The sequence below is a fragment of the Oreochromis aureus genome, linkage group 20 (genome assembly GCF_013358895.1).
Source record: "Oreochromis aureus strain Israel breed Guangdong linkage group 20, ZZ_aureus, whole genome shotgun sequence".
Lineage (NCBI taxonomy): Eukaryota > Metazoa > Chordata > Actinopteri > Cichliformes > Cichlidae > Oreochromis > Oreochromis aureus.
In genome coordinates, this window is record NC_052961.1 from 29,628,384 (window position 1) to 29,649,483 (window position 21,100).

General features: G+C 40.2%; 1 protein-coding gene across 4 annotated transcripts in view; it reads left to right on the top strand.

Annotated features, from left to right (window-relative positions):
* Positions 1-13,726, top strand: part of LOC116311213 (MICOS complex subunit mic25a-like) — a 72,376-nt gene extending 58,650 nt beyond the window's left edge. For 3 of the 4 annotated variants that reach the window (XM_039604390.1, XM_031728270.2, XM_039604391.1), the window contains one exon: positions 12,838-13,726. Coding sequence is in view for 2 of the 4 variants with exons in the window: in XM_031728270.2 (XP_031584130.1) it covers positions 12,838-12,861 (24 nt within the window). In the remaining 2 variants the exon portion in view is untranslated. Of the gene's footprint in view, positions 1-12,835 lie in introns of all 4 variants that reach the window. The other variant, XM_039604389.1, reaches the window with a different exon arrangement.
* Positions 13,727-21,100: the final 7,374 nt, after the last annotated feature.

Consider the following 21,100-nt stretch of genomic DNA (forward strand, 5'->3'; position numbering starts at 1 on the left):
ATATGTCACTATGTGTGACCATCAACAGGCGTGGCTTGTTGTATCCCAAACTTAGTTATATTTGAATTTTTCTTTGAGTACCTTAGGTAGAAACTGCATTAAAGCTGAAGCCAGCCTTTATAGCTTAACAGCTATAACACCAAGATATTTGTGCAAAGCTGCGGTTATGATAAATGATGCGCAAATGCACAGTTTTTGTTTCATTTCTTCTCCAGTGCTTTACATTCGCATCTTAGACTCTTGCCTTTCCCGTGTAGCCTGTTAGCTGTCCACGTTGACGACTCCTCTGCCCCTGACAGCCATGGAGAGGTGCAGTGGGGAGTTGGAGGGCTTGGTGATGAGATGTCAGAGTTGTCAGCTATCACGGCGTAGGAGAGTCACCCAAATAACCCAGCGCACTGAGACCGATTAGCCTTGTTTTAAGGAAGGAGCCATAATTAATACCTTAAATTCCTTTCTATGTTATTTTGTTTCTGTTTGTTTTCAGTTGTTTGTTTTATAATTGTTCGATCTAAAACGCCATAGTAGGTCCTTAGACCATTAAGCAGTCACTGACAGTCGTAGCAATTGAGACTGTGGGCAGGTAAGAGGCAGGACACCTGTCTGTGTGAAGTGGAGCTTTCCTCGGATCAGCAGCATCACTCACTTTTCTAATGTGCCCAGTTAATTTAAGAGTAAGACATGTGATATAACACGACCATCTATAAAAAATGGATGAGATGGTAAATGAACCATTTGTGAATTGTAAAATGTAATTTTTCTTTTTAAATTGACATTGTTCCAGAGAAATGTTTGCAATACTCAGCCTCCCTCATTTATATGAAAAGGGATCTGGGTGGCTTCATTGCAGGGCTGCGTTGTAGTCAGTGAATAGGAGCTTCCTGTGGACATAAAGAGAAATGGTGTAGCATTTTTGTAGCAAGGAACACTGTTGTGATTCACAACGGCGTGGCCTGTCGAGCCGGAAACTCTGTGCAGTTTCTGCGGCACACAGTGCTTTGTGTGCTGGTATGATTCTCGGTGGATAGCCCACCAGAAGATAAGGGGAAAGAGAAAATTGTTTCATCTTCTTTTGATAAGTCTATTCTCAAAGAAAGTCCACACTGACAATGTTGATATACTGATGATAAATGTGTATCTGTAGCCGATCTGAATGCACAGCGACTTTCGCAAAGCCAGTGAATCACAGCAGTGTAAAACCTCATATTGATTTCTTTTTTCTTTTACCTTCAGTTTTATTGTTGATTGAACAGGAGTCATGCCGGTACAGAGATCACAGCAGCTCAGTCACTCTGCTGGTAGATAACAAAATAGACAAACAAAGTGGAGAAAAATACAAAGAAGAGGCTCAAGACAGCGAATTGGACTGAAGAAGGAAAAAATACACGTCGTGGATACAGAGAGATCTGGAGCCGGCTAGATAAGGAGGCTAGATGTGAAAGGCCAATGAGAAATAAACAGAAAGGCCTCGAGAAGCATCGGACACAGAAAGAGATGGAGTAGAAATGAAAAGACACATTAAGGTTTGAAGTTAAACCTGAGATTAAATGGTGACATGTAGGGGCTGGAAGTTGGTTTAAGTGGAACAAACACCTAAAGAAACTAAGAAATGTTCAGAGAGAAGAAAACAGAGATGAAATTTGTGTTCAGGACTGAAGCGAGAGATGGGCAAATAAACAGGAAGCAGAAAGAATGAGTAGAGTCGAGGGAAAGTAAAAAACATGATAGCAAACAGTGAGCAATTGAAGAAGCGAAGGGAGAAAATGGGAGAAGGAGAAAATGATGAAGAGGAGGAGGTGGACAGTTAAAGAATAGAGGTAAGGAGGCAGGTGATGGGGAAGGGGGGGAAGCTGGACAGATGAGGGCAAGGAGAGAAAGGAGGAGGGACGGGGAGGCAGCATGAGGCAAGTTGGGGAGACGATGGGGAGAGAAATAGGTGACTGTCAGGAGGTAAAAAGCGAGAAGGGGAAGATGAGTGGATACCATGAGGAGATAAGTGTTTATGGAGGAAGGGTTGGAGATGGGCACGGGATAAAGAGATGTACACATACAGAGAGAGAGGAAGGGGCATAGACGTTGGCCCCTCAGCAGTCAAAACTTAATGAAGAAGAATGAGGAGCTTCAGCTTCCTGCTGGACCTGCTGCTGACCACACGCACGTTCTCACTTAAGTATGTACTCCTCAAGTTTTGACACAAAATTTATGAAGCGAACAAATAGTTGGACTCCTTTCACCTCATTGCTATGCATGAATAAATATTACAAAGTGTCTCGTAGCTTTCTTAAAACTAGGCCTAATTAACGACCAGAGTTTCTCTCATTTTTTTATATTTGTTCAGAGATAAACCGTCTGAGATTAAACACTCGGGCATAGGCGTTTCAGACCAACCTTCTAAATTAGTGTGAGTTGCTTTAATTGGGGCTGAAGTCTATGCAGGGCTTTTATATCCGCTTTCCAAAGGCAGAACTTTTCTGCAAAGTTGATGTACCATAGAGCAGATAGTACTTTTCATCTCTTAGCTCTCTATTTGTGACTCTGTGACTTCCTGCCCACTAGAGAGAACAGGAATAAAACCTACAAAGAAAAGATGTTAAATCATAACAAATTGTAAGGAAGCAGTGTTCAGTGGTTTTTTTATGAAAGGTGTTGAATTGATTTTTAAAAAGTGACATTCATTTGGAGCCCATTTATGTCAGATTCGTGTTTCTGTTCTGCTCTCGCTTGTGGGTCTGTTTGTGCCTCATTAACCGTGACTGCCTACAGACACTGAGGAAAAAAGTCTTAAAGAGCTGTTGAACTTTTTCTCCCCCTCAGCTCACAGTTTTGAGCAAAAGTTGACAAAGACTCAACAAAACACGGTGGTATAACATGTTGTGTAATGATGGTCTGTTGACCGAAACAGGTTATCATTATCATTATTATTATTATTATTATTATTATTATTATCATTATTATTATTAATGTGGTACTATGAGTTTGGCATGTAATAAACCAACTACCACCATGCTTTTTTAGCACTATTTTCCTGCCGGACTCCTGCATGTTTTGCCCCACAAAGTCTGAAGTAATTTCTAGCTAACCAGCAAAACGCAGATCACATGATTTTGTTTTAACGCTTACATCCTGCAGAAGTTACAGAACTATTATTCTGTTAGTCTTCATTTAAACGCTGCTAAAATGGACACTGATACAGAGTTTAGATGCTAGCTGTCACGTGTTTCATGTAATGTTCAGTGTAGGGCAGAGGTGGGTAGTAACTAATTCAGTTTGCTCAGTTACGTTTACTTGAGTAACTTTTTAGAAAAAAAATTACTTTTAGGAGTAGTTTTACTACACTGTAGTTTTTGCTTTTACTTGAGTAATACTATTATAATGTATCGCTACTCTTACTTGAGAAAATATTCTGGCTACTTTACTCAGTGTGAGTAACTTCATGCATGAGACACAAACACAAACTTAGTTTATGTCAAAGTGACATTTGTTCTTTTAATGTTATTCTAGAAGTAAAGTATCATATATAACATAACATATATAGAGGTAGGTAATATGACTACTCTAAATATTAGTTTAATAATGATTTGGAAAAGTGTTTCTTCTGCTTACATTTATTATTTTGTAATCATTATTTATATGAAGCATTTTTCTTTTCCTTTTCAGTCTTTAAAATACCAAAATTTGCACTAAACGTTATATTTTTGTCTGTCTGATTATCTAATTTTTAAAGATTGAATCAGATGTTATGATCAGTTACTCACTACTCAAGTAGCCTTTCTTGCTAAATACTTTTTTACTCTTCAGTAATTTTGTGGATGGCTACTTTTTACTTTTACTTGAGTAAAACTATGTTGAGGTAGTGTCACTATTACTTGAGTACAATTTTTGGCTACTCTACCCACCTTTGGTGTAGGGTAACATTTACTGTACACTGACATTGAGTTGATGAATCAGTGAAAATATACCCCAAATAATTCTAATCAAATTTGACCCATTTTAAAGCTTAAAGCTGTCTGCTGTCTCTATTTTTCTATGTTACTAGTTTGGTTCTAAAACCAAATGTTTTCATTTAAAAACTGAAATAATAAAAACACATTTTGACTCCTGGACTTGAAAAGAAAGACCCAAATGATGTCAAATTTGAAATCTCCTGACATATCTGTTTTTAAACTTCTGACGTCTTATCTGATAGAAGATTCATTGCTTGTTCCAGGAAATCTGTAATGCTGCAGAACAAAGTTACAGGATTTTAAAGCATTTTAAAATATTGTGGAGGTAGTGTTTTTCATCTTTTTTCACAATAAGCTAAACGTACTATGACTGTCATTATGTAATGTTACATATCAGGTTTTTCATCTAATGTTACATAGAGAAGAAAGGTGAAATATTATTACTATCATTATTATCATTATCATAAAGCAACCGTAAACATGAGAAGATACAAGCTTACAGTTCGTGAGTCAAATATCTAAATGTACATTGGTAAAATGTAAAATAAGTATGAATATATTTGTGAGACCAAGGCCGATCAGCTGTTTTTAACTGTCATGTTAAAATCTATAAGAAATGCTTTCTCACAAGCAACTTCTGAAAAGTTATTGATGAAAATTCAACCAGTATAATTTGTGCTTTATGCACAGCATTTTCTAATTTTCCAGATTCTTGATCAAATTACTGCAAACATATAAATATATGAAGATTATAACATTTATGCTGCTGTGTGCCTATTAAACTAAAAAATATACAGAACATAAAAAGCCATTTTTCCACCTGTGATGTTGGTGTATAAAAACTTTTTTTCCATTAGTGCAGTGAGTATGTCACTCTGCCTGTGGATGCAAAGGTCAAAATGCTCACTGAGAACAACACAAAGTTCCTGTCCCTGCAGTTTGTTTGGAGTCTGTAGATTGTTTTTGGCTGTTACATTATCACGTTTTGTATTCATTGCCTCGTGTTTAAAGACTTTTGCTGACACAAATTCAGAAAAACATATAAAACATAACTTGTTTGTGCCTCATTGCATGTCGGCCGTGTGACTCAGAGTGTTTTTGTGTATCTGTGTGTTTATTGTCGAGTCCACAGAGAGTTTAATGCTGTTGTCATGGATATCTGAGTCAGTGAAGAACAGCCTTTTTTATAAAGAACAGAGGGATGGACTTCAGGACACTCTAATGTGTGTTTTTAAATAAAAAAATACGCCTCTGTTCTTTGGAACATTTATACTTTGTTTTTCTGCCTGACAAAATGTCCAAAGTGAAGGGGGAGAGAAAGAATGTCCATCAATCATCTCACCTTTCATGTGTAGACTTACCTTTTTATAGACACAATCAGATATAGACACATATACACAGTAGACACGCCCGGCTATATTTACAGGATCTGGGTTTTGTTCAAAAGTTTGTCAGTTCGTGAGTGTAAATGTTCATCGGTTTGTTTTTGCTGTACTCTGTTTTTTAAAAAATCTTTCTTTAAAGAATTTTCCTTCATCTGTCAGTTTAGTTTCTCTGCCTTTGCTTCCTTTAAACCAGCACCTTTCATCTCGCTTCTTCGTCTGTCTGCAACTCTTTCTCTTTTCTTTCTCCGCGTCTTTCCCGCTCTCTTTGTCTCTCTTGTTTTATTCCGTCTTGTCTCCTATCTGTTTCTTTTTTTCCTTGCTTTCTCTCGCCCGCTTCCTTCATTTTTCTCTCCCCCGCACCGCAGCTGACTTATTGATTTCATTTTCATACTGTTGGCAGTTGTTCCCTCCTTCATAAACCATCAGCGTTGCCTCCTTTCAAGCCGGCATTGATCATTGTACAGCCGATCACAACCAATCTCCACCAAGCATCATTATCTGCTCTCGCTCTTTCTCTTTTGTTGTCTCCTCTGTCTTGTATTCTGTTCTTTGTGGGTTATATTTTTCAATCTAGCTATTCGGTGCTGTGGGGTTCTGTACATTTAGTTATTTGGGTAGTGAAGTTTTGTCTCCCATCGCCTTATATTCTTCAATATTGTGACAAAGAAAACTAAGCAGCAGGCTTTTCTAACTTCAGAAGTCGGGGCTTTAGGACAGGTTGTTAGGGCTAACACATGTTTCTCTTTCACTAGTACCTGCTTGGCTTAGCTTGACTCAATTTTGGGGTTTTTTCATTACCTGGAACCAGGTACTTTTTTTAGTAGGGTTCCAATATAAGTATGAGAGCATCAGGATTTGGCCAGTCCTCATGCAACTGGTGTTAATGAAAAAGAGTATTGCAATTAAAAGACTTACGTTATGTATTTCAGTCAAAAAGTTCTGCTTTCTGGTCTGCAGATTTCTTCGATAATCATAGTGCAAGCACGTACAACTACTTATACCAGCTGTTTTGTTGAACATTGAACTTTTTCTAAGAGCTGTAGCACATCTCTTTCTCCTCCTGCACGTCCCCTCTCTCTCTGTCTCTGTATTTCCCTTTCTCTGTCTTTTGTCGTGGTGCGAGGAGCGATCGAACATCCCATCAAACCATATCCAGAGCCTCTGCTTCTTCTTTCATCTGGTGGCCCTCAGACACCACAAAGCTTTCAAACAAGGGCAGAGTTGTGGGGGTGGGGTAGAGTTGAGGGTATTCTCAGCTGCCTCCTGAGGAGCATTTTCACCATCTTTTGTGCTCTTTGCTCGCTGTACCCTGACCTTTCTGAGCGCCACCACTCCCGTCGGCTCGCGCCACCAGACCCCCTGCTCTGTCTCTCTCTTTCTGTTTGCTCCAACGGGGGTCCCGATAATAATTCAACACGGTGCCGTATTGTGCACTATTGAAAGCCACCTAGGATGCATAAGCAATTGACACACTTAGTTGGTTTTTTTGGTTGTTGTTGTTTTTTTTCTGGGCACACACCAGACCGCCATTCTGGTCGGCATTTTATCGGCCCCTCTTGTGTGTGCTTAGGAAGAGGTTTTGTGGAACCAAGACCACCAGCTGGGATAAGAGAGGACAACAGCGGGGCTTTTAGGTGGGTCTTTCACTGGCTTTTGTCACCCCGAAACAGCCACAACATTATCGGAGCAGTCCACTTTCTACCAGCCTCTCCTTTGTGTCCCATTGTGACTCAATCCGTCTGTCTCTCCACTTCCTCTTTTTTCCTTTATGATTTGAAGCCTGCCTTTCCTTTGTGATTGCTCTCCATTCACACCCTGTATTTCTAAAAATATCTGTTTTCTTCTCTCCGTCTCTTCTCTGGCCCTATTGTAAATAAATAAATACCAATGTTTTATTACCCGCTCGCAGAGCTGTTGGTTTTCATGTGAAACCTGTTTTCATATAAATGTACTGCAGGCTTTTGACGTTCTTTTGTCCCACAAATCCACAAAAAGCAGCACGTTATATTTATTGTACTAAACAATGACATCTGAACTTCATTTATTGGATTTATAAAAGTCTCATTTCTTTAGATTTTGTGAGGAAAATGGGAAGTAGATGCAGATGTTTACTGAAATGGGCAAATATCTATAGAAATGCGTTGCATGGAGCAACAACAGAGTTTGTAGTTTTACATGCTTCAACATCACTTTTGGTACGACCCACTGGTTTCTTCCAGGCAGCCTCCTTGTCATTCCTTTAAGCATTCCTCAGGAATAGTTTCCCAGCTTCTTGAAGGACGTTCAAAGCTCTTCTTTGGATGTTTCTGCCTTTTGTTCCGTTCTCTGACAAGATATTGTTAGAATAAGGCCTTCCCCACATAATATCTGTCCCTGCTGATTTTCAGTTCAATAGTCATATTAGGATAGAAATCTTGGATCAATCAGAATAACTCACAACAACACATTGATTTGCAGTGACCCCCTCTTCTAAAGAGACTTATTTTATTAATTTAGTGTCTTGCAACTCATTGCGAAACATCCTCCACTCTCTTGTGAGGCATATAATTACAGATGGGGTTTGTCAACGTAAAATTTGAATTCACTTTTGTAACAGTTGCTTTCTCCTTTTTTTGTCATTTATCAAGAAAACGCTGGAATCTTTGTCTTGTTTTTCAGATGGCTTGCTGCTTTCCTCGGCCTTATATCTTTGAAGGTTTTTTTCCACTAAGTGAAAATACTTAGTAGCTCCCCTCCTACTTCTTGTTTTTGATAGAAGTGGAGGCCAAGTGATGATCTAGGTTGCCTAAAATGAACTTTGTTAGTGGAGCCAATCTAGTACGTGTTCTCCTCCACATTCCCCTCCATCTTCATCCCTCTGTCCCTCAGCAGTGGAGTGGTCAGGCCTATCAACCGCAGAGCCTCACCTGGGAGCCCCAATTGCCTGCCAGTCATCAGATAAAATGGATTTCCAATTGAGTCAAGGCTCTCAGGCAGGGTGCAGAGTGGGGAACAGCCTGACTCTGCTCTCCTACCTCTCCTGACTTTTTGTTGTTATTTATTTTTATCTTTCTATCTCCTACAGTGGTCAGCCCGGGTCTCTCTTCTCCTCTCTTCAGTCCCTTCACTCTGCCTCTTTAATCTGCTAGTCGGAGCCACATGAACTGAAAATAGGCTCACTGTAACATTACCAAGGCACTAGCTGGTCTGAAAAACCTCAGTAAGTCTTCATAGTCAGTGACTACTTTAATTTAAAAGGTGCCTTGAATTAGAGCAGGGGTCTCAAACGTAAATGAGCTGTGGGCCACTGCTGGCACTGTCATCTCATTGGAGGGCCACTTAAGTGTTCAAGTAGAACAAAACAAACAAGAAAAAACCCTCAAATATTTCCAAAAATGTAGTGTTTTGTTTTTATAAATTTCAAATATTGTATAACAAGACAAAACTGCAAACGTGAACACAATCTTTTTTTCTTCACACTCTTAACTAACTGAAGCCTTTCACTGAACTACCAAATAAAAACATTGGTACTCTCTTTCTGGCCAGACTTGTGGCAGCACTTCTGTTATAAGTTTATTCGTATTTAACAGAATAAAAATAAGTCATAAGTGTTTTCTTTACAAATAACTCTCTCACTGAACTAACACAGCCAATCCCTCTACATGTAAGTGCTCTCTGCTCATATTGTTTTCATATTAAATCATTTTTTTGCTTTTTAAACGACTAATTTAATATTGTACTTAACAACAAACAAATCCTCCCTAACCAAAACAACTTAAAGGGCCAAATTTCATTAGATTTCTTCACGTTAATATAGATTAGAGCAACAGGTGGGAAATCCATTAGTTTCTTTTTGCTCGTTAGTACAGTAGATGTGGAAAATACAGTTTTCAGAACTAGTCAGAGCACTAATTAATCTCTTTAATAATCTGTTGTGTGAGATTAAACTTTGTCATGCTACACAGGCCACATGCAGCCTGCTTTCAGCTTGAGTGGGCCGGACCGGTGACATCTCCTCTCTGAAGTTTAGCTACATATCTAATCCCTGAGATTCTTAAAGTGAAGAACAAGGGTCATTTGAGCATTACATCTTAGTTTTTCTGCATTGTGTAAAAATGTTGCTGCTGTAAATAAAAGGAGTTTGTCAGCGTGAGTCTTTTTTTCTCTTAAATTGTAATAATTGTGTCAAATTCTAGAGAAAGTCCCTGTAGTTCACGGCCCAGACTGTCTCGTAATCATAAAACAAAGTTTTTATTAATTCACAGAAAATATTTAACTTTGGAAAACAATAAAAAAACAAAAAAAAAACAAAAAAATGGCAATCAGGAAGAAATGTTTCAACAGTTATGAAACAAAAGTCCAAATGTATACCCTCCTTTACATTTACCAAAGCCGTCAAGTGAGCTGGATCGAAAACCAGGTGGATTTTGACTCCCTGCTTTAAACACTCACAAGACTCTGACAACAGAGTCCATCTGCTTTGAAAATTTAAGTCATACAAAAGAAAAACGATCAGGTAAAGGTAATCCTGGATTGTAAAAGATCCCATGTCAATGTTTTAAAGCCATAACACGGTTCATTTGTTAGCTGGTTTGCAAAGATGCCGTTCAGCATGCTGTACATTTCTAACTAGAGTTCTTGTCTTTCTCTTATAACTGCTTTTCTTTTTCTTTGTCATTTTACATGTACAGATTGTAACTGTGTGCTACCATTGTTCTGTTTTTCTATTTTGCGTGTCCAACTCACTCATGTTTTCTTTCATGGTCAAGACTAACGTCTGTTGCTTTTCAGCAAGTGCTCGTAATCTGTACAGAAGCATTCAGTGAAGCCAGTATTAGATATCTTCTTCACTAAGGTAAACAACAGGAGAGGAGATACGCCTTCATGACTTATATTATTATAAATGAACACCAACTACTCGTGTGAGTAAGTGTATAGAGGAGAATGAAGAGACATTGGAAGGACAAAAAAAATCAGTGAAATAGAAGAGTCGAGGAAAGTGACAGAAGAATTGAAAGGGAATGGGAGATGAGGAGACTAAACCAGAGGCATCAGATGAGAGGACAAAAGAGGGGAGTCATATTGATCACACTGCTCTGTAAGTCTCTCTGTGGTTATAATGGTTTGAGTTTCACAGCTGGAGTGAACTCTGCAGTGCTTAGAACAGATACCACGTGCTCTCTGCACACACATGCACATATAGCACATCCATATACGCAGTCTGTCTAGCAGGCGGCTTCAGGTCAATGCGCCCCCAGCTCTCAGTCAATTGAGCTCGTTGCATCGTTCCACTTGGGCTCACCCTCCTCCCTGCTGCTGTCTAGTCTTTGAGGCCAAGTGGGGCAGAGCTGGATCAATTTTTTTTTTTTTTTTTTTGAAACCAAAGCAAATTTGCAAGACATTCATTTTACCATAAAGAACCTCGAGTTAAAAACAGATTTTTTTATAGATGATTTCTGATCATAGAACTAAGCTTAATGGGCAGTTTGAGTTGAAAAATATGAGCGAATCAGGACGAGTTAGTGCTGTTCATTTTTAGGGGAACATCCATGTAGCGAGAGACATGTAATGTCTGTTTGGGGCCTTTAGCTAAAAGATAAATAAATAAATAAATGAAGGTAAACACCTGTTTCTGTTTCCAACACAACATTCCTTCATAGTTTGTGTTGTCTGTACATGTAGCGGTACACCCTCCTTTTTGTTGCCGTTTTTTGTGTGACCTCAATAAATCCAGGGGAATACTAATTACGCTCTGTCCACAGAATTTGCATGAAAAAAAAGAAAAATTCAGTCAACTACAAAAGCGCTCTTTGCAAACGCTCGATAAAATTTCACTTGTGCTGCAGTCTTATGAATGCATTACATGTGCTTCCTTGTACTTGAATGCTTCACATTTGCACTTGAAAAATAATCATAGTATATCTGACCCTCCATTTACAGCGAGTGTTGAACTTTCCTGTGGAAATGAGCTTATATAATAGCTAGGAGTCATCTCGTTAGATAATGTCTCTGTTTTCAAAGGAAAAGTTCTGAAAGACCTTCACATATGAGGCCAATTATCTTTCCATTAGTTTCATATGCTATACCTGTATATATTCTGTAAAATGTGTTACCTTAGCATTTCAAAAAGCTGCCTTCCAAGGTTGTAGGAACAGCTCTGTATGATGTCAGGGCTCAAGTCAAATTAGCGTGAGATTAGTTTAGTTTGTTGGAATCGCTCTTAGAATCACTGTGCCAGCAATTCAAGGTGTTAATTGATCGTTGCCATTTCACGTGAGAGCTCACAATCTGAGCGAACCCCTCTAATGGTACATAAGACAAGGTCGCTGGAATGATGGTGTCAGACGCGTCTTCTTTCCAGGACGATTTGTTGCTAGGGTTTCAAGGACCGCATTGATCTTAGGTTGAAGGATGAAGGTTGCACTCCTTGGATCAATTGCATGCAGCTGTTTTTAAATAGCAGGAAGGTACGCCTGATAGGCTGCGCATGCTGGAGCTTGGAGGTCATTTTGTTTGAAAGCTGCAACAACTGCAGCAGAAAAATGCTCGTACGACAGAGACTTTTTCTCTGAAGTTTTTTTTTTTTTTTCTCAATTGTGAATCTCATGACCAAGGACCATATTATAGCTTTGAAGCATCAGGTGTATGATCGAAACCCTTTTTTAAAATTATATTGGTTTAGATCGACGAATGTTTGAAGGCCAGTACACTGACACCTTCATCCCTGTTTGGTTTTGTGCTGCTCATACAAATACTAAATACACAGTGTGCTGATCAGCCACAACATTAAAACCACCTGCCTGAAATCGTCCCTTTAATGCCACACAAAGAGTCCGTCAGGGCATAGACCCAGCAGCTCTTGGGAGATTCTGTAGTATCTGGCACTGGGACATTGGCAACGCATCCTTTGGGCCCGGTGGGATACTTAATCGAATTCAGATCTGTGGTGGTTGGAGGCTGGGTCAGTGCCCAGGGCTCTTTGTAAAGCATTACCTGAGCAGTTTGATAGGTGGAGTTTTTCTCCATTGGGCTGGATGTGTGTCCACAGTGTGTGCAGTGTGTGTGTTCTTGGCCTACAACAACGTTTAATTGCAGTTTGTAAGTCTGAAAGTAGCTTTCAAGATGGTCAGGGATAGTCACTCCACTCGTCAGTTGTTTAAATCTTGTAGCATCGATTTTTTTTAAATATCTGACAAAATGATGAAGCCCCGTATGGGACAGTTGAATGCCATTAGGATCAGCTGTAAGCTTTATTTGTAATCAGAAACTTAAAAAGAGGGACCACAAAAACAAGTTAAGAATCTCTCGTAAACCTCTTGAAGTTTGTTTTTAATTTTTGGGTTTGCTTATTTCCATTACCGGAGTAATCCCTAGTCTTACCCGCCTGACCTTTCAGCTGTGGTCAGTTAAAGGTGGCAGAGAATAAACAAAACGGGGACAACCCTTCCACATAAGAACGCCTTCAAAGGTCAGCAGGCGTGGCTGCTGTGCAGATGGACTAATTCTCTGTTCTTTCTTCTCTCTCTCAGAACCTGCTGGTCAACCACGGATGAAGAGTGGGAGGAAAAGGGTAAAACCGTTACATGACGACAAGCATTTACTTAAGCACTAAAGGCAGCGCTGTGGTTGCATTTTTGTTTTGCTTTATGAAAGAGATGGTTTGCTGTTAGCATGCCTTTTTTTTGTGCTATTTTTTTGTTATTGTGCTATTTATCTGCGGTGTGATCCGTTACACTATTATTCTGCACTGCTACAAACAAGAGGAAGTAAACAAGAAATGAGTGTGTATATTAGGTCCACGGGCTGAGGCGGTGCACTTTCAATTCAGTCATTTATGAGCGCTGTGATAAAGTATCTGCGCTCTTCATGATTCCCCCTTTTTTGGTGTGTTTCTCACATTTACATGTTTCAGATCATCAGGCTTAGATGGCTGTTTACTCTTAATAAATGACATCATTAAAACTCTCTGACTAATATCAAAATTTGCCTGATGGTGTGAGGCATGTAACTGTGCTACAAAATAAGAAATCAGGAAGGGGGCAGATAATTTTTGACAGCACTTGAATGAGATCAGTGGAAAATGTTTCTTAAAATCTGACTTGTAAAGATGCATTCAGGGGCACTCCTCCATCAGCTGAATGTGGGGATCAGGTTACGTCCAAACCCGTGCTAGCTTCTGAAGGGTTAAAAAGACTGGAAGTCATTTAAGAAGTGAGCTGAATCAGGTGCACAGGGACCGTCCTTGTTTTGATCTCAGATTGAAAGAAGAACTGACTCACTTGTTTTTCTTTTGAGCTTTATAGATTTGTATTTTTTTAATGACACAGGAATATGCTCAGGTAATCCTGGCCATGACTTTAATTCATCAGACCCGTGATGTATTATATGAGTTTATTAAACCATTCATATCCTCTCACAGTTTTGTGTCTTTAGTTGTGTGTTTGTGTGCCTAATTCTGCCTTGCTTCCACTTTTAAAAGCTGAGTGAATTTAATTTCACTGCAGTGGTTTATTCGTTTCTCTAAAGAAATGCAAAAAAAGGAACCTTGGGACATTCTATATAGATGAAGCACCATCCATGATAATCTATTAAAACCTTTCTAAGTCGTTTTAAAGGTACAGTTCAACTCAGGCTCAGTTTGAGAATGAAATGCTGCCATTGAACAAACCGTTCTGCGACTTTTAGTGACTTTTTTTTCTAATAAATGTGTTTGAATCAGTTTAAGAGGCTGTGGGCCGAAAAAAAAAAAAAGCAAACAAACCCATTAATTCCCATTAGGGGTTAAAAATGATGCCAAATAGTTTGTCAAAAGCAGGTTTCCTCCCAAACATAACTCAAAACAGTGGAGTCGTGTCGATGTTTATCATCAAACATCAGTGAGAAATATTGGTAGTAGATCAATGTACTGAAATTAAGAATCTACCAGCTAATTTTTCTTTTCTTTTTAAAAATTGTGACCTTTAAACCCTCCTAAGCCTAGAGACCAGTTGGCAACCCCCAGCCAATGTCTGGTCTCGAATGGTTGCTGGGTGGTCACAGAGCAGATGTAGCACCAAAACCCTCACTGGCAGCTGGTCAGTTGTCACTACTCGCCCGTAGTTTGTGTGAAACATGCTAACTTGTCGCTGACCAGTCTCCAGGCCTGCATGAATGCGCTTATAGCAGTCGATTTTACAGCAACTGCTAGCAACCTCCAGAAACTTTTTGCCAGTGAATACAAATTCTTCTCTACCAGTAAGTGGTTGCCAACGATTCTCTAGGCCTGTGTAAAAGGAGCCTTTTTAATCTGTGCTGTTTTTAACGTGCCAAATGCCAATCAGCTGACAGGATGCAAACAGAGGTTTCTGAATGAAGATACAGAAACAAGTGAACTGAAGAAGCATGAACCAGATGATAGCAATGACACTTTCAAACGTTTTCACCCAAGTCACGTAAAAAATAAGAAACTGCTGTGAAGATTTTTTTCCTGCTGCTACATGAATGGAATAAAAATATTGTAATTCCTGGTTTCATTGTTGTTGGTGGGGCCAGCCTCATACAGACTTCACATACTTGCAGGGTTACTGTTTTATTTTTTAATCTCACTGATATTACCCCACTGTGTCCTCTTCCCTGTCTTAAAGTAGAATCAGATCCACACATAAAATGATTATGCTAGCCAAACAGACTAGCTTTTACTGTTAAAGGCAATGCATTTTTAATTTGTACTGACTCCGGTCAGCGGTGCACAGTTCCTCTCTGTAGCAGCTCGTGCTCGATTTTTGACAGAAAGCCAGTTTTATATATTTCAGGCAGTAAAGCAAAAAGAAGGAGCCACAGAGAGCACACTGCACCTGCTCATTAAGGGAGCTGACTTGTACTGTAAAGCTACTGATGTATGAAATCAGATCACACAACAAAAGCTGATTATTGAGTGACTCTTTGATTAAAACTGAATGAATTTATTTTTGCCACACAGACACACCACTTACTCTTCTGCTGTGACGGGGCACGCTCAGTATTATCTGTGCTACCTGTGCTATCAAACCCCACTATGTGTTATTGCTGACAAACAACAACAAATAGAACCTTTCAAATGTCCCTAAAATGCTCTGCATTACTTTGAAAAACTCTGGGCTCAAGCACACTGTGTGAGCTCCAGTACAAAGTCCTGACTGTGAAGTTGTGAAATAGCAGCACACAGCCTGCCACTTTTCCAGTCTTCATCCCAGTATAGGGAATGTTTCCTCTCATAAAAGTAGCAGATAAATGTATGTTGTTAAAACTAGAGCCAATATTGGCTATTTACAAACTATATCGGCACTGGCTAATATATTGTCTAATATTAAAATTAGTTCATATTAAAACTAAGTAATGACCACCAGAGTGGACTCTACAATTTACCCACTGCAACATGTTCAGAACGCAACAAACAGGCTGATCCGAGCAGAAAATGTAAACAACTAATCCGGAAAAGTTCATTTTTCAACTGCATTCTTATATTATCTTAGAAAGCACTTATAAATAATTGCACTTAATAAATGTTTGGAAACTCTCTGCATGTTTCCTGGGTCTGAAAGAAAAAAATATCAGCCGATACATCAGCCAGTGTTGGTAGTGGTTTGGTAACAGTTGTGATTAACATGAGATGACAAAAAGAAGACACAATTATGCAGATGTTTGGGCATGTAATATATAATGAAACTTCCTGCATGTCATCATGTTTCAGGCTGTTTAGGTAAGGCTTGTAGACATGTGAGGAGCATTTTTAGGAGGGACTTCTCTGCTTTCACATTTTTTTTTCTTTTCTACCAAACGCCCCGTCCTCCCTGTAGCTGTCAGACTGCTTGACTGCATGATAGCACCTGTAGCACTGTAATCTGAATGCATCGCTTGTCTTTACTGAATCTTTATAAAGGCAAAAAAAAAAAAAAAATTGGATTGCTTGAGGGCTTTATGGAAACCTCACTGTATGTGAAGAGATGCATTTTTTAATAAGTTGAAGCATGATGTGATTTTGATATTTCAGGGTAGCGAAACTGAATTTGACGCCTGTTTTATTTAACAAAAATTCATTTTCATGTTTAAAAAAAAAAAAAAAAGAAATGAGAGGAAAGAGAGCTGTACGGACTGTTTCATGGCAGTGGTGCAACTTGTACAGCTGGGGATGTTCCCTTTGTGCTCTGAGGTGCGCAGTAATGCACTTGATTGACTTAATGTAACAAGTTTGACTCAAGTGGCTACATTTTCCCTCCTCGGGGTAATTCCTCCTGAGTTGTAGCTTTAAAATCTGTATTGAGGCTGCGGTAATTGGCTTGGAGCAGGAGTTAGGCTGACAACGGCTCTGCTGCTATGCACCTCACAATCGAGGTGTTGCACACACACACACACACACACACACACACTTGGGCACTAGCGGCCAATCTTAATAAAAGAAATGACACGGAGGAGGGAGGGTGGAAGATGCGGTCTTGCAGATGTTGCTACGGTAACAGCGGTGAGCAAGGGCTGGGAAGCTGCAAGGCAGCAAGTTAGAATGGAGAAGTGAGGGAGACGACAGTCGGCGCATTCAAATGCGTCCTCGCTCTCTCCCCGTTGATCCCGTGTCATACCCAATTACCACTGCAGCGAGGGGAAGGTGGGGGGAGAGTGGGGGGTGTACAGAGAATACGGGAGGAGAAAGCGGAGCGTTCAGGGGTCTGCTTGAACCTTTCACAATTTAAGAGATGTCGCACGTGCTCGTGCAGAGGTAAACACCCACGCCTGTTGTTACACGTTTGCAAGGTTGTGGGGGGAAAAAAACAGTGTGCTCATGAAAATAGAAGCATGTAGACTGTCAGTGCATCTCTGCATACACTACATACACTACAGGTTTTCTTTTCTGCTGGCAGTCCACCATGAAATACAGACCTCCCATTTCTAATTTGTTGAGTTCTGGCTGTGTGGGGGGGTTTTGTCCTCCTTGAAGTCATCAGTGAAACCTGGGATCATCAAAATTTCACTGCAGGGGGGAAATATCACACCTGAAGTGTGGGTCCTTTGATGTAGCCAGGCCTGACTTATTTAAATGTAAATACACTGTAAACTCTGGCCCTTGAACATTAGATAATAACCAGGGATGGACTAGAATAATAACTCAGATTCAGTCCCAGGCCTCTCTGTTCAATATCTGTGGATGTAACGGGTATCAGGTTGGGAAGTTATCCTGATTACAGTGTGCACAAATGTGCTTTGACTCTAGGTGTAGCTTCAAAATCTCACTGAATCCACTGATCCCAGCACAAGGCCACACACACAAAACCTTTAGCCGAAACACTTTTTGACACAAGACCAAGAAGTGCAAGGCGTTGTACAAATGTCAGACGTATCAAAAGTAATAAAAGACTATTTGCACACAGTCACTGGAACACAGCCTTGGCTGCAGTTGGCGACCTGCAGTTCCTCAAACGGCCACTCGGCACTAGAGCGTCACACAAAGTTGCATATTTAAAATGCACAGCTTGTTTTGTTCTCCAGAGCTAATGTCTCCCTTTATGACAAACGGATGGGGTTCTCTCTCTGTGACCTGTTTAACTTGTATTAAAGCTATGCAAATTAAAGATGAGACCACTCTGAGGGACAGGTGGGCACACTCTAACCTATTTTTCATTGTACTAAAACTAAAAACCCATTTAATATCAGACACACCTCGCTAAGCTCATTAGCTAGCCAGTGGTAGATTTGTCTGTAGCTTCTAATCCATATGTATGACTACATCCAATTACAACCAAAAAAAAAAAGAGAGAGCGCGATCCCCAAAATGTCAAACTTAAGGCTTGGAAGTGACATCACACGCTGGTTTGTGGTCGAGAGTTAGAATCACGTCTGATCCTCATTCTGAGAGGTCAGTCAGCTTTCTGGTCATGATGCTGGTTCATCACTGAACACGATGACCGTGTGGTAATAACACTGTCCTAAAGCCTTTAGGGTTTGAGTTTATGATGCACTTAAGTGGTGTCATGTCTTAAATGAGCACTGAGCAGGCAGAGCAGGCCTGATCTAACACCCCTCTTCACCACAGTTCTCCTGAACTGTTCTTGCACAAGACACAAAAGCCCAGTTTCTCTCCCAGCAGCGAAACTGATGAGTAATTGATCATTATGATTTTCTCGTGGAAATTCAATAAAAGCCATGATTTAAACCAGGCAATAGAATACTTAAAGGACTGTTTGTTAGTGTTGCTAACTCATATTAAATACTGCGATATAAAGTAGTGGATTATAGATCATTTGAGAAAGATCCATTATTCAAACACATTTAACGTTTTGGATCCAAGACTGTCATTTTTAAATTTCTTTTCCTGGTCTTCTTGCCCATTTAAAATTCATGCCACCTCCATCATACTCCATCCAACCGACCCCCACTCACAACCCCCCACCACATACGTTTACCCCCACACACACACACACACACACACACACACACACATTGATGCCACACCTGCCACAAGGGAAATCAATGAGTCTTTCTGCTATCTCTCCTCTCCATCAGATTAACAGAAACACTGACATCTATTAGCCCAACACTCCATCTGTTCAGCAGTGTGTGTGCGCGTGTGTGTTTCCTCTGCAGAGGCCTTCCCTCACTACATTGCTCCTCCGATTAAATACTTCCACTCCTCTAATGCCATTAAAAGGATGAGAAAAGGTGGATGAGGGGATGAGAGAGAAGCAGCAAAACGGGACAGGGGGAGAACGGTCTGCTTAACCTCCGCCGTCCGACGGAGCAAGCAAACGTTTAGTGAGAGAATGATTTAATCCCCCTGTAGTAGCCCGGATTAATCCTCCGATTTATCACTGCCTCGCTCTTTTCTCTGGGCCTCACTGTCATTTTCTCTCCCCTCTCATCCGTTTCTTCATCCCCTCTTTCTTCCTCTGTAATGCGTCTGGTTCTGAGTGGCTTAATGCTGTTTAATGTGGTGACTTCCCTTTATCTGCCCATTGTCATTATTCTCTCTTAGGGACAAAGGGTTGCTATAGTGAGGCTTCCATTGGGTTAAAATGGTACTGACATCAGTTTGTGTGTATTGTGGACTGTTCAGGGCTGCTCACTGTGAGGCTGAAAGTAGGCAGCGTGCTGCTTGGTGCTGAATGCTTAAACCAACATGTTGCACTCTGTACGCTAGCATACTGTTTAGCAGGTATTTTCTCTATGTCTATAATCTCAGTTTATGTCATTATCATGCTTTCCCAAAGCTACTGTGTAACCGAACCCTGAGAGCTGAAAAACGGTTGTTTTCAGTGAACGTAAGACATCGGTGGACCACATCTCCCTCTTCCAATAAATAAATAAATACAAAATGATTCTGTCTGTCAGTGTTGTGTAGGTTTAATGTGAGGGTATGCAAAAGTGATCCTGAAATGCTGACATACAAGCTTTCTTCGGCTGCTTTTTCATTCACTTTCACTCCAGTCCTTTTACCTGGCCACTTTACACTGACCTATGAGTCATTCAATCATAAAAAAGGTACCTGAAACCAGGCATAGATCAATGTTTTTGATGCACAAAACAGGCAACTTAGCAAAGAGTACTTTTTTACCAGCAGCCTGGTAAATGTTATTTATTGCCATTTCTTTAGTTGAATCTACAAGAAGCCGAAGATGACACGCTTTATCAGGCGTAGAATTCTATTTTTGCAACCAGTGGGGTGGTTTTAGAGCTGTTAGCCAACAATGTGTCAAATCTTGGTGGTGTTTGGACAAAATGTTTGCAGTGTCTGCAGCCATGGTGGAGGCTCTGTCATGGTTTCATCCAGCGGTGTTGGGGATTTTGTTAAAACTGATGGAATGATGCACACAGAAAAGTACTGTCAGATTTTGATCAACCATGCAGTACCATCTGAAAAGCTTCTGACTGACCGAGGCTTCATGTTTCACTATGGCAATGATTGAAGAAAAAGACAGAAAAACACACGATGGAGCATTATGAATCATGGATTGGCCTCCCCGGAGCCCAGAGCAGTGTGGGATCATCTCGACAGAGAACGGAACGAAAGGCAAACAACATCCAAAGAAGAGCTTTGAATGTCTTTCAAGAAAGAAAGAAATATTTAAACATTTAATAACTTAAGTAAGCTAATATTTGTAATATAATGGGTCTGCAAATGTAGAAGTCCACATGCGAACATAACACACGAGCACAAATGGGTATTTAAATGTTGAGCCTGACAATGAAGGTGAATTATGCAGCACTCCTGTAGACCCACAGGAGCATCAGGGACAGACGTGACACTTCAGTTTGACCTGTAATTGTAGTTCCCGGGAAGAGCAATTTTTGGAAATCCCGGAACACCGCTGACATGCTGCATTCCCCCAAGGCTGTCCGAATGTGATCAGGGGGCATCCCAGACGGTGCGTGTGACAGACAGACAGACAGACAGAGGAGATACTGATCATCACTCTACCATTCTTGTTAAATTTTAACAAACTGCCTACCGCACAGCTGCTGTCAGGTGGTTTCCATTAAATGGCATCCTCCTTGTTAGGCAGTTTGGACCTGCTGCCTCCTTATTAAATGTAGTTTTTAGGTAGAAAAGAGAATGAGCGAAATGACACATGTACCATCCTCCAACCTTGTTAAACCCAGACAAATCTCTTCCTGTTGGGCATTCTTGGGTATAGGAATAGACCGCTGCAGCCTAACAGGCCCCTCATTTCACTGTAAGCGTTTCAACCGACACTCTCCATTAAATTCATTAAGAGGAGCACAGATTTTATGGTGTCACTGTGAAGACTGCTGTTGTAAAATTGTTGAGGGAATTTTAATAATTTCTAG